The sequence below is a fragment of the Ascaphus truei genome, chromosome 21, assembly GCF_040206685.1.
Source record: "Ascaphus truei isolate aAscTru1 chromosome 21, aAscTru1.hap1, whole genome shotgun sequence".
Classification (NCBI taxonomy): domain Eukaryota; kingdom Metazoa; phylum Chordata; class Amphibia; order Anura; family Ascaphidae; genus Ascaphus; species Ascaphus truei.
In genome coordinates, this window is record NC_134503.1 from 13634257 (window position 1) to 13650888 (window position 16632).

At 43.5% G+C, this 16632-nt stretch overlaps 1 protein-coding gene across 1 annotated transcript in view; it reads right to left on the reverse strand.

The window, feature by feature from the left end:
* Window positions 1-16632, reverse strand: part of CACNA1B (calcium voltage-gated channel subunit alpha1 B) — a 196777-nt gene that overhangs the window by 32077 nt on the left and 148068 nt on the right. The window contains exons 31-34 of the mRNA XM_075579527.1: window positions 12270-12386; window positions 10655-10720; window positions 9074-9165; window positions 7125-7275 (exon numbers count right to left, since the gene is read on the reverse strand). Of these exons, the coding sequence (XP_075435642.1) occupies window positions 7125-7275; window positions 9074-9165; window positions 10655-10720; window positions 12270-12386 (426 nt within the window). The remainder of the gene's footprint in view (window positions 1-7124; window positions 7276-9073; window positions 9166-10654; window positions 10721-12269; window positions 12387-16632) is intronic.

Consider the following 16632-nt stretch of genomic DNA (forward strand, 5'->3'; position numbering starts at 1 on the left):
TTTCACTGTGTTCCCTGTCCCTAGCGGCAATCTCATTGGTCCCTTGGCCCGTCCGCCCCCGCACACCTCTCATTGGCCTCACACACTCACACCACCCCCTTGGCCCGCCCCCCACACCTCTCATTGGCCTGAGGCGGAGTGACGGGCCAAAGGTCCAAAAAAAAACACACACACACACACACACACACACACACACACTCACACTCACACACACACACACACACCCCTCTCTCTCTGCTCTCCCCCCCATCACACTCACCTCCCCCCTCCCCGGTGCTCCACTCACCTCCCCGCCTCCCCCTCGCTCCACTCACCTCCGCTCCACTCACCTCCCTCCCGCTCCACTCCCTCCGCTCCACTCACCTCCCTCCTGCTCCACTCACCTCACCTCCCTCTCCACTCACCTCCCTCCTGCTGCACTCCCTCTCCACTCACCTCCCTCCCACTCCACTCACCTCCCTCCACCTCCCTCCCGCTCCACTCCCTCCCACTCCACTCACCTCCCGCTCCACTCACCTCCCGCTCCACTCACCTCCCTCCTGCTCCACTCACCTCCCTCCTGCTCCACTCACCTCCCTCCCAGGCGCGGGGACAGGCAGTGGGCAGGGCAGCCTGCCGCTGCCACGCGGCACCTAAGATGGCGGCGGACGCAAGGACCCCCTTCCTCCCTCGCGGACTAAGTAACATGGTGGTGGCTGGAAGGAGAGGTCCCGCTCCACTCACCTCCCTCCCGCTCCACTCACCTCCCTCCCGCTCCACTCACCTCCCTCCCGCTCCACTCACCTCCCTGGCGCGAGGACAGGCAGTGGGCAGGGCAGCCTGCCGCTGCCACGCGGCACCCAAGATGGCGGCGGATGGAAGGACCCCCTTCCTCCCTCGCGGACTAAGTAACATGGCGGCGGCCAGAAGGAGAGGTGACGTGTGTGTGTGTGTGTGTCACTGCGTGTGTGTGTGACACTGTGTGACACTGTGTGTGTGTGTGTGTGTGACACTTTGTGTGTGTGTGACACTATGTGCGACACTTTGTGTGTGTGTGTGTTACACTGTGTGTGTGTGTGGGGGGGGACACAGTGTGTGTGCCCCCCCTCCTGTCCACTGTCCTCCCCCTCCTGTCCACTGTCCTCCCCCTCCTGTCCACTCTCCTCCCCCTCCTGTCCACTGTCACCCCCCTCCTGTCCACTCTCCCCCCTCTCCACTGTCACCCCCCTCCTGTCCACTCTCCCCCTCTCCTGTCCACTCTCCCCCCCCTCCTGTCCACTCTCCTCCCCCTCCTGCCCACTGTCCCCCCCTCCTGTCCACTGTCCCCCCCTCCTGTCCACTGTCCTCCCCCTCCTGTGCACTGTCCCCCCCTCCTGTCCACTGTCCCCCCTCCTGTCCACTGTCCCCCCCCCCTGTCCACTGTCCCCCCTTCCTGTCCACTGTCGCCCGCCCCCCTCATGTCCACTGCCCCCCCCTCCTGTCCACTACCCCCCTCCTGTCCACTGTCCCCGTCCCCTCCTGTCCACTGTCCCCGTCCCCTACTGTCCACTGTCCCCGTCCCTCCCCTCCTCCTGTCCACTGTCCCTCCCCCCACCTTTTCCTAGCGGCAAATTTAACTCACGGGCAACGCCGGGTCTCTCAGCTAGTATCTAATATACGGAACTACCACGGTTACATTATTGCCATTTTGAATGTTGCTCAATATTAACACGTAGCTGCAGACCCCATGTACATCTATATAAATACATCTATCTATAGAGACTTGTAAACACTTGTACATTTGCCTCTGAAAACAAGCAACGGGATAGACCTCATGGGGTTATAAATATATATCAGAGGTTAGAGACTGAGAGGGAGCAGAACTGATATAAACAATCTCTGTCAGGGGAAGATAAATGATCCAATGGAAATGAGATCCAACAGTAAGTAGCAAAGACTCCCAATTGGGAGCAATTACTTCTGCACAGCATCTGTTTGCTCTTGTCTGGTAGACAGAAGTAACCCCATCTCCGTTAGGGTTAAAAGAACACAGTTCTTTAGGTAACCCTATCTCTGCTTGTAATCTGTGCATTCATTCTTTTAGAGCTATGTGCAAACTTTTCGCGCTTAAGAGAACTTTGTGAATATCACATTTTTCGATTTGGCTTCAATACAAATATTTGCAAAAAAAGTTGGCTTAACGATAAAGGTCAAATGGATTTTGCATTTTCAATTTGTTTGGATTAGCTAATTTCCCTAAATGAAGAATTAAGAAAGAGATTATAAATAGGGCACACCCAATTGGGGAGGGGAGGGAGTGTGGACAGATAGACATGTCTAGGAGTGTTTCCAGTACTAGATACACTAAATATATCACTCCCAAAAATATTTGGTGTTATATTGGCATAGGAGGGGGTTGGGAAGATGGCATGGCGGTGGTGGTTATCATGGCCACTGGTGTGGTAAACGAAAACCTATATTCTATTCTGCTCTCCTATTACTTAGGGTAATGATAAATCAAGGTGCAATAGATGAAAAATGTATGGTTGCAGAAAATGGTCCCAAAGGGATCAAGAAAAAGACCCTCCAAATGCATGCACTCTATGATAGTATGGGGCTGTTAAGGTAAATATTTAGAAATTACAGTAGCTCCTATGGAGATATCAGGGTCTTTATAAAAACAAAAATAATAAAAATTAAATTCATCAATATATGTGACAATGTGAATAAATTTATTTAAAAAAAACAATGTTTAAAAATTCCGTAGAGGAGTGGTAATATTGCTTGTCGTTAGTGCCCAAAATTTCTAAGCAGTTATTTTATTTTGTTTATTTTACCCTGACGGTAAATTTCAATATTACTGCGACATCACCAGCGTTTCCAGAAGAATCATCAATAATTTGTGGCACTGTATATATATATTGCTTCCAAATGATTTAAGTATAGCACCTGAGCTCATCAATTCTGTATTCTCTTGGCAAATCACTGTATTGCAAATTATATAAAAATTGTTTCGCCCAATATTCTCACATGAGTTACTTATACATTGATTGTATCATATGTACTCCTTATTTCCAAATTGGGTATGGTATATAAATAGTTCTATTTTGACACATAATGTCTCTTGCATATAGGTATATTTTTGTCCTTTAATGGCATTGTTGCCAGTTTTGCATAAGGAACATATACAAGTGTGCCTGAACTGTGGATAGGTAAGGTGATTTGTACTAGAGATTACCTTCACCAAAATATTCCTATCCACATAAATCCAATTCTAATAGGAAGGATGAATTAGGAGCCTGCTATAAGTAATGGTATAGACATCTGTCCCTATAATACATGCAAATCTACAACGTAAGTTAGCCTCTATTCTCTATATTGCTAGAGCTATTAACACCAAATAACCTATATTAGCAGGTAACACTATCAATCTCTTAGAGGTGCAGCAATGGTATTCCGACAGTTGGTGAGTGTCTGCAAAGGTGTGTTAAAGCTAGCTAGAGGAGAAGGCAGGTTTGCAATGGGAAACAGATTGTATATCATGTGTATGAGTACAACCACTCTGCCACGGCGGCCAGAGGTGGAGGGAGCGCAAATACAAGCTGTGTTCTGGTAGCTGATGTGGGACTCCGATGACATCACCGATCGTGACGCTCTACTTCATGACGCGCGTTTCGCGAGGCAACTCGCTTCTTCAGATGGGGAGGAGTCTAAAGGTAAGCCCTATGTGTGTGATATTTATACTCCAAAGAGGCGTGACCTGGGTCCTCTACACCTATCAGAGTGAGCAACGTCAGAGCCAATCGGCTGCTCTGAAAAACGGACTGTATTGCATGTAAACAGACTACGAATCAGCTTAAGTGCAAGCACACAGCTTTTGATAGGATATTGTGCTTGATATTATTTATTTCTTTATGTTCTGTTGTAGAGGCTGGATTAGGGATATAAGAATATGGATTAAATAGATCTGCAAAGGGGGCAAAGGGAACAAAGAACATTCTAAAGTATAGTGCATATGTGCTGTGTAGGAGTGTAATTTAACTCTATAAGGTCTGCCCCTAATGGACAATGCAGACCATCTATTAATAATAATTCTTAACTAAAATGTGGTTTAACTTCAAAGCAGGTAAGTGAAAAAAAAAAAACTTTAAATTAACTTTAGTGAAATAAAAAGTGAGGAATATGCTGAAAAAAGGCAACCACTTTGTGTATATGTGTAGGAATGTGACTACTAAAATAGGTGATCTGCCCTTAGTGGTCAATACAGATCAAAATGATATTTAAGCTATATACTCATTCCCAAAATAACCCTTTAGTGATTTGGTGGTTGCAAAAATTATAGGAAAGACGAATAAATGTTGCCTCCGTTCAGTCCCTGAGGGCTTAATGTCTGTAGCTGGAATATCCAACGACATTCCCTCTGTAGTAATCGTTTGTTCCAATTGCCCTTTCTGGGACCTAAAGTAACATGTTCAATGCCTGCAAAGCATAGTGTATCACTGTTACCATTGTGGTGTTGTAAAACATGTGTGGCCACTGGGGTTTCTCGTGAATTTCTTAAATCCCCTAGATGTTCCAGTATACACTTTAATTGTCTGTGCGTCTTGCCTACATATGCTTTTCCACAAATACATGAAATCAAATAAATTACACCTGTTGTTTCACAATTAATAAAACTTTTTATCTTATGTGTAACTGTCTTTGTTGTATTTGTGAATGTTTTTGTTACTTTCATAGCCTTACAGGCCTTACAGTGCGAGCACGGATAAGATCCCGTAGGTTTATCCCCCAGCCAGGTTCTGGTTGATTGCGTTTGAAAATGACTTTGTACCACACTATCTCCAATGTTCCTTGCTCTTCTACTGTATATCCAGTTGCAGGATAATCTGAGAGAACCTTTTCTAGGTCATTATCCTCCAGTAAGATATTCCAGTGTTCCTGGAGGATATTCTTAATTTGTTTAGACTGATTAGAAAAAGTACTTATAAATCTGATCTTTGTGTCTAATTGTCCTTGTGGTTTCGGTGCTAGAAGTTTGGATCTGTTAGATACTAAGGCTTTGTGATAAGCTTTATGTGTCAGGGTCTTACTATATCCACGTTCATGAAATCTAGCTTTCATATCTAAAGCTTGGAGTTTAAATTCGCTCACTATCGAACAGTTCCGGCGTAACTGGAGGAATTGGCCAATCGGAATATTGTTGGTGATATGTTTCAGATGATTACTCTGTGCTTCCAATAAATTATTGGTTGCCGTCAGTTTTCTATAGATGCTTGTTTGCAAATCACCATTTGCATTTTTCAAAATGGTGATATCTAAGAATTCTATTTTCTCTTTTTTTATTTGATAAGTAAGTCTTAGATTATTTTTGATAAATTCACACAATAGAGGTTCCGGGCCATTCCAGAAAAACAAAATGCCGTCTTTATACCTCAGCCACATTTCTATGTACATAGTATATCTGTCATTTTCCGCCATGAAGACCACCGTTTCCTCCCACCAGCCCAGGTATAGATTGGCATAGGTGGGAGCACATGTACCTTGTATTTGCAGGTAGATTGACCTATCAAATAGAAAGAAATTGTGGCTGAGGGTATAGTCTAACATCTTGGTGACAAAAACATTATGGGGTACGGCACGTTCATCTCGTGCTCTCAAAAAGTGATTAACTGCTTTTAGCCCCTGAGTATGTGGTATACTACAGTATAAATTCTCCATATCCAGGCCGACCATCAAAGTTTCCTTATCCAGTGATAAACCATCTAGTTTCAGAAGTACATCTTTTGTGTCCCGCACATAGGATGGCAGGGCACTCACAAAGGGTCGCAGGAAACGGTCCAAGTAGACACTTATGTTAGATGTTAAATTTCCGATACCTGATACTATTGGTCTACCAGGTGGCGGTACTATTCCTTTATGTATCTTAGGTAGCTGGTGTGGTAGCTACAGGAAAATGGCAACTGAGAGAGTGGGATCCCAGAGAAAACAGTACTAACTGCTAATTCAAATACAGCAGCTTTCTAGTATGAAAAGTAATACAACTGAAAGTAGGTTTTACCAACATTACTATAAAAAAAAATCATAATCGTCCTTCTCCTCAAGTGAGTACCAACAGGTTGGACCAGGGTCCACCAGGTTGAAAGAAAATGACTACAAGTTGCTGTAACCACTCACAGTGGCTTGGAGAGAGTAGCCATTCATGCCCAACTAAGCACACACTTTATTTCTAGCACGGCTATTGTGAGTGGGCGGAAAGAGGACTGGGCAGTCTCACCCTTTGGGTATGCAAAGGCACCAGGAGAACTACTTGTCAGGGAAGGGTCAGTGCCATACATCCTCAGCAATATGTGCATGGAGGACAACTCAGAAGACTGACGCGCAAACTCTAGCTCTTTTATTTCAAGACTCTGAGGAGCTGGAGGAGGAGGGATGGCTGAGGAAAAGATAGGAGGTAGATAATGATGAAGAGGATGAAGATGAATATGGTGAGAGTGATGGACAAACTACACAAGTATGGCAGGGAAACGATGGCACTAGTAGTGAAGCAGCTAATTGTGTGATTGTTGATTCTACAACAACTGTTAATGGGGGTTGTACCAGCAGTAAAAGTGATGATCATCATAACTTTTAAATTCATATACAGATGCAGCCAGATACTGTAGAGTATTTAGCCAGGAAACCACAGTTTAAAGCTGCCTGACCACTGCCTGCATGAGGATTCCCTGCTACCAAACTAATTGCCCGTCCGGATTAACACAGCAGGGGTATGTGCACTTTGCGGAGATACCGGCACCCCATACTGTAACTCGGAAAGGAGGGGGTCTCGAGGCTCAAATTAATGCGGTTCAGCTCCAGAGATCCCCTGCTTCAACACGGTGTTATTAAAATAAAATAAAAACAGCATCATTACCTTAGTGGTAAGCGGCTAAGGTAATGAAGGGGTTAAACCAGAGTACCTGGTTTGTTGGGGTTAGAGGGGGTGGGTGAAGGGGGTAGTTGCCCCAGGGTGGGTGTTTATTCCTACCGGAAAGGTTGCAGATGGGGTTCACCCCTTCATTACCTTAGCGGTTACAACAAGTATTTGTACATATGTGTGTACATGAATATACGTATATATGTGTCAACCTACACGTGTACATTTATATTTATCCATAGTATCTACTCACCAGGAAAGAACACAGGAAGATGAAGGAGACAAAGTAGAAATATGCAAAATCACTGCCACATTCTTCTTTGGTGATGCCAGAGCGAGGGTCGCAGGGCCGCTTACTCAGACATGACAGCATGATCTCATGCCACCCTTCTCCTGTAGCGCTCCTAGGTGGCGAATGGACATACAACATAATCACAACACTGCAATCTCATATACATATTGGAAAGTTGCTCGTCTGTTCGCTAGGCATTGGGACACCTCTTGAGATATCGAAACCACATTCTGCATGATGGTTCCTGAGATCAAGGACAAGGTTGTTGTCTATGTTTGGATACAATTGGTCACCATTTTGAATCAGGATGGCGGACTGAACCTTTGAAATCTGTATTGATTTAAACAAAATTCGGCAGGATTGCCTGTAACTGGACTGAATTTAGAAAATCCATCTATTGCACGCTGTCAACTATATGTTGGATGCTCCAGAGTACATACAGGCATGCCCCACATTAACGTACGCAATGGGACCGGAGCATGTATGTAAAGCGAAAATGTACTTAAAGTGAAGCACTACCTTTTTCCTCACTTATCGATGCATGTACTGTACTGCAATCGTCATATACGTGCATAACTGATGTAAATAACGCATTTGTAACAGGCTCTATATTCTCCCCGCTTGCGCACAGCTTCAGTACAGGTAGGGAGTCGGTATTGCTGTTCAGGACATGCTGACAGGTGCATGCGTGAGCTGCCGTTTGCCTATTGGGCGATATGTCCTTACTCTCGAGTGTACTTAAAGTGAGTGTCCTTAAAGTGGGGTATGCCTGTATATAGTTTACCTAACAGCATAAAAATACATCAATTTTTTTTCATTAAGAAACTAAAAAATTAAATGGCCCATTTATAAATCTCAGTATTGCCTGGTTTCTTGGAATTCCCGAACAAAGCCAGATACTTTCAGCTAGCAGACTTCAGGTAGAGCTTGTGGTTTGTCTGTTCCAATGCTGCATTGGGTACCGAGCGCACATTCTAAAAGCTGTTCATTCTAAAGATTGTTTTGCACAAACCAGGAACATTGCAGATGTGGAGGTGCAGTCCCCCCACTAACGTGTCACAAATGGAATTGAGAAAGCCGGGACAAGTTAAGATAACCAAGGGCTATTGCACAATCTTCCAAAAACACATCCAATGCTGACTTTCTTACCTGGTAATTAGCCCTGGATGTTAAAAACTAGGAGGCAGATTCAGTAACCGCTGGTAAGGGTAAACACGCAAGTCAATGGAAAACTCTCTAAAGCTGGGGGTAGCCAACTCCAGTCCTCAATGGCCACCAACAGGTCAGGAATTAAGGATATCCCTGCTTCAGCACAGGTGGCCCAATTAGTGGCTCAATCAGAATGACTGAGCCACTGATTGAGCCACCTGTGCTGAAGCAGGGATATCCCTAATACCTGGCCTGTTAAATGAGTATTCATGTGAGGCTTAGTTATGTATCATACAATAGATACAATACCATGTACAATTGAGCTTAGTAGTAGATGTCGATTGTAGGATCTGTCTGATATACCATGTTAGTAAAAGAATGCTACTACCAGCAAGGTTTGGTTCAGTTTCTATTAGATAATATCACACTAAAAAGCAGAGATGCCATCCTGTGATGCACAAAAAAAGCAGGATCACAAGGAACTGGTATACACCCAACGATGTGTCTCATTCTACATAGTGTGGGGGCATGAATGGTCCCCAAAAGCCTCACTTCGTTTTCTATTCCATACCCACTCATGTGAAATGATACCCAGTAAAGCAAGTGAAAGGTGGACACTGTCAATGCAAGAATGCACCCACATCATCACACTGCCAACCCTCCCTTTAGCCACAGGAAGTAGGCAAAGGTCCAGCAGTGAGATAGGGGCATTGCAAATGGGTTGTGGTGGTCGTCGCTCAAAGGAAAACAAGTCGATGTACCTAAACAGGAGCATCAACGCCTGCAGGAAGGTGCGAAAGTTGTTGTGTCGGTTAATGGTATTCTCATCGTCCAAAGCAATGTTACCGAATACCTGCAAAAAGATGGCAGTAAAGTGAGACCAAGAGGAAGCACAAATAAGGCTGCCATGCATTCATTCTCCCCTCAATATCGATATACAGTATGGGGATGATTGGCTCCTTGTCCAAGACCTTTAGCTCGCTGGAGGGATCAAATATGAAGGTGAGACACAGCTTTGCATTCACTCATCTCCCTTTTTTGGAGAGGAATGCCCAAACTAGTTAATATTTTATCTCAATCACATTGTTGGAAAAGTAGGTACTAAGAGGTATAACAGCTGTGTTCATTAGGACTCTGCTCTCAAATGCAGTTACACTATTTTGTTTTTAAGAAGTTTTTTTTGTATTAGGGTGTTTGCAGATACATTTCATTGTAGCACATTGTACGTACATGGAACATCGTATAATGTCTTTCATTGTTGTCACATATATTTGTTCTCTTTTTCTCTCTAGGCCATCTACTTAAACCACTTCGGAGCTTATACTTTTTTTTTTGTGTATCAGGGTAGTTCTCCATACACATGTGTATGTATGTGTATGTGTGTATATATATATATATATATATATATATATATATATATATATATATATATATTTTACCCAACAGCATAAACATACATCAATTTTTTTTCATTAAGAAACTAAAAAATTAAATGACCCATTTATAACGTAGTGTCTTCGGCTTAGTGTCACAAATTCCAATACATATTTGCTATCCCCATTTTTCTTTCTTTTCTTTTCAACCTTACAACTGGTTTTGATATAATAGGTCTCGACCACTTAACTCAAAACCTTGTTTCATAGCTTGCTTGTGACTCCCGTGTTCTCTTGTGATTATCGTGTTTGTATTTGACTTTGGCTTGGCTCTTAGTTTTTGGTCGGATCTGTTATGTTATGTTGTGTTCATATTATTTTCTATTTCCTTTATCAGGATCCCCATCCGCTTCAGTTTATATTCTTATCTCGGGTGAGTTACACTATTTTTTAATGCACTTTTATCAATGAAGTGTATCAAGATGTGTTTAAATGTCATCTAAATGTCTTAAGAAGTGTCATCTTGTCCTTGTGACAGTTTCCTCCAAAACCTCTCTCTTGAACACATTTAGTGTGTAGGATTACTCTGGAGGATCCTTCCTCACCCACATTTACTCTCTCCCTGTTAAAGAATTAATAATAAGTCCAACATAAAGCTAATTACCAGGCGATATGTAGCAATGTGACACAGTTTGCACAAAGCTTATCCTAGTGGTTAACACCACCTCACACCTGGTACACTTAATTATGCAATTCCTTCCCTAATTGCTCCTATAACCACACACCAAATTGCTTACCGACACAAACAGAGCATATCACCCTGATACACTGGCACAAAGTAAAACAATATGTGAATTGATGCTCTTGGTCCATTTGTAACCATTAATACATGCCACCTTCACATTTGAATGCATTTTTGAAGGCACTTGAAAATGACAGCACTTTGCTCTTCCCCAGAGGCCCATTTACCTGCATGCCAATGATAGCGTAGATGAAGAACAACATAGCAATAAGAAGGCAGACGTACGGCAGGGCCTGTGGACAAAAAACATGGTACTCTTACTTAGAGCAGTCATCCTCTATACCAGGGGTGGCAAACTCCAGTCCTCAGGGGCCACCGACAGTTATTAAACATGTGGCTATATTGCAGCAAAGAATAGATGCAAACATTGAAATAACTATGCCTCCATTGACAACTCCGTCATTGATATGTAACATCACTGTGCCTACATAACATCTAGGCCAGGAGTGGCCAACTCCAGTCTTCAAGGGCCACCACCAGGTCAGGTTTTCAGGATATCCCTGCTTCAGCATAGGTGGTTCAGTATCAGGCTCAGTCTGCTGCAGCAGGGATATCCTGAAAACCTGACCGGTTGGTGGTCCTTGAGGACTGGAGTTGGCCACCCCTGTTCTAACACATCTGCATGGAGTCCTGTTAACCTCAATCATCATTAGCCACAATTTTCAGTGCAGGATCTCAACAGGGGGGACTTTTGGCAAAGTTTGGGCACAAGCAGCACTGCAGAGAGCAGAATTTCACCATTAACCATTGCCTGGGGTTTCCATCTCAGAAATGCAATGACACTCACGTTTCCCTCTCTATGGGCCTTATGCAGAGAGCATCGTTATTTCGAAATTCGCCATTTTTTGTACAATTTCGCGCAGAAACCGGCAGAAAATGGCGAGTTCCGAAAAACGCGCCATTTTGTTTTTTCAATTGCTAAAATTCGCCTCGCGGCTGGCGAGAACCTCCATCTCACCATTTTAAAAACTCTCCGAATGCAGAGAGGTGCGAACGGCAAGTAGCGGCTGTTCGCGCCAAAAAATGGCGCGATTCTCGCATTTTTGCCGCGCCAGGAAAAGATGGCAAGATGGCGCTCGCCGCCTATAGTAAAGGGGAAAAAAAAGGCGCGAATTTGTTTTTACACGTTTCTGAAGCGCGCATCTCGCCAATTTAAACTCGCCACACGCATCCATGTTAAACATAGCAGAATTCGCACTTTTCTGCATATGGAGAATAAAACTCTCCAAAAAAGCTACTTTTTATGAAATTCGCCAATTTTAAAATTCTATGCTCTCTGCATGAGGCCCTATATGTCTATGTGGAGACACAGGTTCAGTTTGTGTAGATACCCATACATTATTCTTTACAAATGGCTGTGAGGAGAAGCCGATGTTTGGCAACCACCAGGCTATAAAATGGAGTAACTCCATTGGCTGCCTGGTTAGAAATCCCTTTCTGGGTCTTGAAACCAGGCCATGCCCTGCATCAGGGCTCCAAAGAAATGTAATAACGAGGGTAAGGTTCTGTGGTCATCAATTAGAAACTCACCTTTCCAAAGAAGTATTACAGAAACTTAAAAAAAACCCTCTCATGCAATGGATTACCCCTCCAGAATGCTATGATCTGCTTGTATCAGTATTCTTCTGTATTCTTGTACAGTAAAGCACTTCATACATGGTCATCTCGATATTATATTCAAATAAATTATAGTGATTGCACATGTTGAGGATCTGCTGGACCTCTTCCAGGACCGTCCTTCACATACTAAACTTGCGCTGATAAATAGTGGCCTGTACTAACCTTAAAGGATTGCACAAAGGTCCAAAGAAGGATGCGGATGGTGTAGCCTTGACGCAGCAATTTGATCAGTCGGGCAGCCCGGAACAGGCGCAGGAAGCTCAAGTTGATAAAGTTATCCTGCGGCAGAGGGAAACATATCTATCTCATTTCCCAAGGCTACGCCCCCAAGCAGCTTCCAACTTTCCCCCCAGCAATCCCCTGCAAAAATAAGCCAAGTCCACCACATTCCATCCTCAAGCACATAACTTGCAGCTTCTTACACTTCCAAAACCTGCAAAGAATACTTCAAACCAATCACATGCAGAAAATGCCCCGCTCCCTGACTAACGGGTACTGTGGTTGCCTGAAACGACTGCATCTCTAAAGATAAAAGTAGCTTAGAGAGATAGCAACAGAGAAGTAATTAGCTTAGGTTTACTGGACTCTTCTTCTAACCACAAAACAGAGAATGGTGAATTGGGGGTATTGGCCAAGTCTCTGAGAATTCCTCCTATGCGAGTATTTCATTTGGATCCTAGGGGTTTATCAAAAGATACTCTATTGTGTATTTTAATGCCCGGTTAAACTCTGGGTCTCACATTTACTATCATTGTATGTCTTTATGTTGTACGAAAGAAGGCTCTCTTCATTGACTTTCCTATTTATTGAATCTGTTACTGGATCAGTTCATGCTCTCGTGCTCTTTATTATCACTGCTCAGTCCATCTTTATAAGACCCCATGCTGCATCCTTCTGCATGGCATGCGTTTCATTCAATACCTATCCATAACCCTCCCATCCCACCTCCCCTCCCCACCCTGCCCTCTTTGATTTACTTAAGTTGTGTTTTGAAGGCACAGGCAGAGTTAACACGGAACGCACTTCTCTGACCAACAGGCAGAGAGAAAGAGAGATGAGAATAGAAGAAAAGAGAAAATAATGTAGACAGAGTAACAGGAAGAAACAAAATGCAGAACCTGAAATAAGAAACAATTAAGGAAAGATTGATGAAATGGAATAGTATTACTGCTGAGAAGTGAGGGATGGAATGGATGGGGTAAGGCATAAAAGGCAGAGCAATGTTCTCCCGGGCACCGGACAACATTCAAAGTTATATATACTATCTGAGGGCCAATATCAAATATAGCTCCCCACTAAGAAAGCATTCAGCATTGCTGCCAAGCGCACATTACACCATGAAAGACCAGAAGGACATTTTCTGGGACCAGGAGAAGCATTGCGTTAAAAGATCTTTGTGGATTAAAGGTAGGGTGACCGCCAGTAGAAGCAGTGGGTTAGAGAGGAGCTAGTAAAAGCAAATACTGAAGAGAAACCTTCTCACAAGATTGCTCGTTTTACACTAGGGGGTCAAGTTTAGCTATGAATCTAATGCAATGGCGTCTCGGTCACTAACTTTAAAATGGCAAATCAGTGCGGAGTACTACAGGAAAAGACCAGAGTTGTAGTGGCTTAGTCACTAAACTCTGCTAGCGACTTAATGTAGCTAATGGTAGAATGGTTGACGCCCAAAATGGGATCACTTGTTACCAACTTTGGTTCTCCATTGATTCTGAGAGGGGCGATATGTAACCTAACATTAGTTAATTATGCATCTACGAACTTGGAGATTGCTATCTGGGCTAGGAATATAGTGACACACACAGTTACTCAGTATAAAAGGTTAAACATATTGTGTTTATTGAATCCTGTAGTGTCACAGATATGATGCATATGTTTAAATATGCATAAAACAATCCTCCACAGCTCAGTCATCAGTAAAAGTGTTAAAGAATCTTCTTTCTGCGCATAATTTTTTTTCTGGTGCACTTTTTTGGAAAAGAGGATATATTTTTGAAAACTGATTTGATCTATGATGTGGTTCAGAACCCACTGTTCAGTTTTCTTGTATCAGCACATGCTCCAGGAGTGCGCTTTCATCACCAAAGTCCTTCTGTCCAATGCTATAATCGCCTTTTCCGTTCCCTTCTAATTGTCTTCATATACCCCTTATGCAAAGCTCACCCAAATGTCCCCCATTCCCATTGCTTCATGCAGTGGCTGAGGTTACATGCAGAGGAACAGAGGTCACTGCTCACATTTTCAAGTGCTGTATGAGAACTCAATGTGTCCATGAAACCAACAAGGGTTTAAACCAGAAGAGCCTGCAATGCATCTCTTCACTGCTAGAGAGGACAGTGGACTGTCACTTATATCTCAAGCAGTGAATGTGTAAAGAGAAATTTGAAGACTTGGCTAGTGCTCGTCTGATGTAAAATAAACAATATGTTCATAGTATAGACTAGTACTATGGCGACAGAAGTGATTATACCACAGGGTAGCAGTCACACAGTCCATCCATCTCATACGAGATCAAAAAGTAAGTTGTCTTTGCCGATATGATCCTAATAGAGGAGATCATATTATGTACATGAACAGTTTTGTACTTTGGTCTGTCCACTGTCCTTCATCACAGCAACTTTTATTGACTGAGCTTGATGGACCGAAAACAGCAAAGATGTACCTTGTTTACTCAGTGTCTGGCACTGATATAAAACAGCACGCAGTGACTTCCGTTCCTTAACCCCATAGTGAAACAGATATTCAGGCTTGGGATATGTTTGGGGGGAGGTGTGTGCTGAGCCATCCTTATGCTCTCTGATTTCAAGCTCACTTCCCCTACCTGGGAATCATTGACCAAGATTGAATTTAGTTGCCCACAGCCTCTCTAGCAGCAAAGGGTTAATCCGAGTGATCTTAATCAGCCTGGTATAGTGATAATTCCTTTATATGCAAAGCTCAGTCTCTGTGTCCTTGAACGCTACAACTATGTGCTCAGGTCTGGCTGAGAGACTTGACTCTATTGTCTAACTCAGGGGTGCTCAACTGCAGTCCTCAAGCCCCCCCCCCCCCCCCACCCCCTACCGGTCAGGTTTTCAGGATTTCCTAGCTTCGGCACAGGTGGCGCTCATTCGGTCCCTGCTTCAGCACTGGTGGCTCAATCAGAGGCTCAGTCAGACTGAGCCTCTGATTGAGCCACCTGTGCTGAAGCAGGGATATCCTGAAAACCTGACCTGTTGGGGGCGAGGAGGAGGCTTGAGGACTGGAGTTGAGCACTGCTGGTCTAGCCTATATTTCTTTGTGTGAGGGCACTCTAATGGACCCCTAATTTCCTCGCTTTTGAGAAATTCTAGAATTAAATACTTTTTTATTTCCAAATAGCTGCAAATCCCATATTGTTTTACAAAAAGAATAAAAAAAACAGGGGTGGCTCAACATTTACTGTTGACATGAATTCAGATGCCAACCCTGGATTTAGATGATTTCCCATTGGCCAACTGGCCCATCTCCTTCCCTTCCCTTACTTGGGTTCACTTTAAGAGCTCAGAGAATGTCCGATTTTATTTGCCCATCATGCTGTCTGCCCTTGTCTGCTTGTAGTTTACCTTAAGGTACAAAACATTGCTGAATGCTTGTCTAAGCCTCTCTTTCACGGTGTTTAAACAATTAACATTTTTGTAATGTAATAACTGTCTGCAAATGTGAAAGAAACGAGTTAGAAATATGAGCACAGGCATGTGCGTTCTTGTAAGGAACCCACGGTGTGTGATCCATACATACATGTAAGTCACTCTTTAATCCTTTGGCTGTTGAAAGATGTACAGACAGGAGCACACTTGTAGACAAGCCATTGTGTGTGATGTGTACACATCATTATCACTTACACACACACACCGTTATTTTATCCCGAACTCTTGACTAAGATCTGCGGTGCCAGAAAGATGAGGTCTCACTTGCAGCATAATTGCCCATGTGGGATGGATAGCTCAGCACCTCCCCCCCTCAAACACCTTCCATGTTCCCCCATCCAAAAACAAGCAAAGAAAAAAAGGGACAAAGAAATCAGCAAAAAAAGCTAAGTCTTGGAAAAATTGTAACAGAACCAACCGTGTCCTAGATGTGATGTTGTCATGGGTGGGGTTGGTGGCACACAGTACACAGGTGTTGCAGGTAATACAACATACAGAGACAGAGGGTTTTGGTTTGGATTTGGTTTCCCGCATTGTATGTTGATTGGGTAGCATGGGTCGGCAAGTCGTGAAACAAATAAAAAAAGGGAAATAAAAAAACCACAAAGACCAAACACATACACACACAAAAAATATGGATTAAAATAATTAAACAGGAACAGAGCTTAAGACAAGTAAATTACGTTTCCCTTCTTTACATCTTTGCCGTTTAAGATTGCCAAAGGTGGCGCACTGCAGGAGGCTGGTTGCCAAGAGAACAACAATGGTAGCCCACCTGCTGCAGTGCTTTTATGTGCAAATGTGGCAAATCTGAAACATACACAGGACCAGGGATGTCACTGCTGCTTCAGAAAATC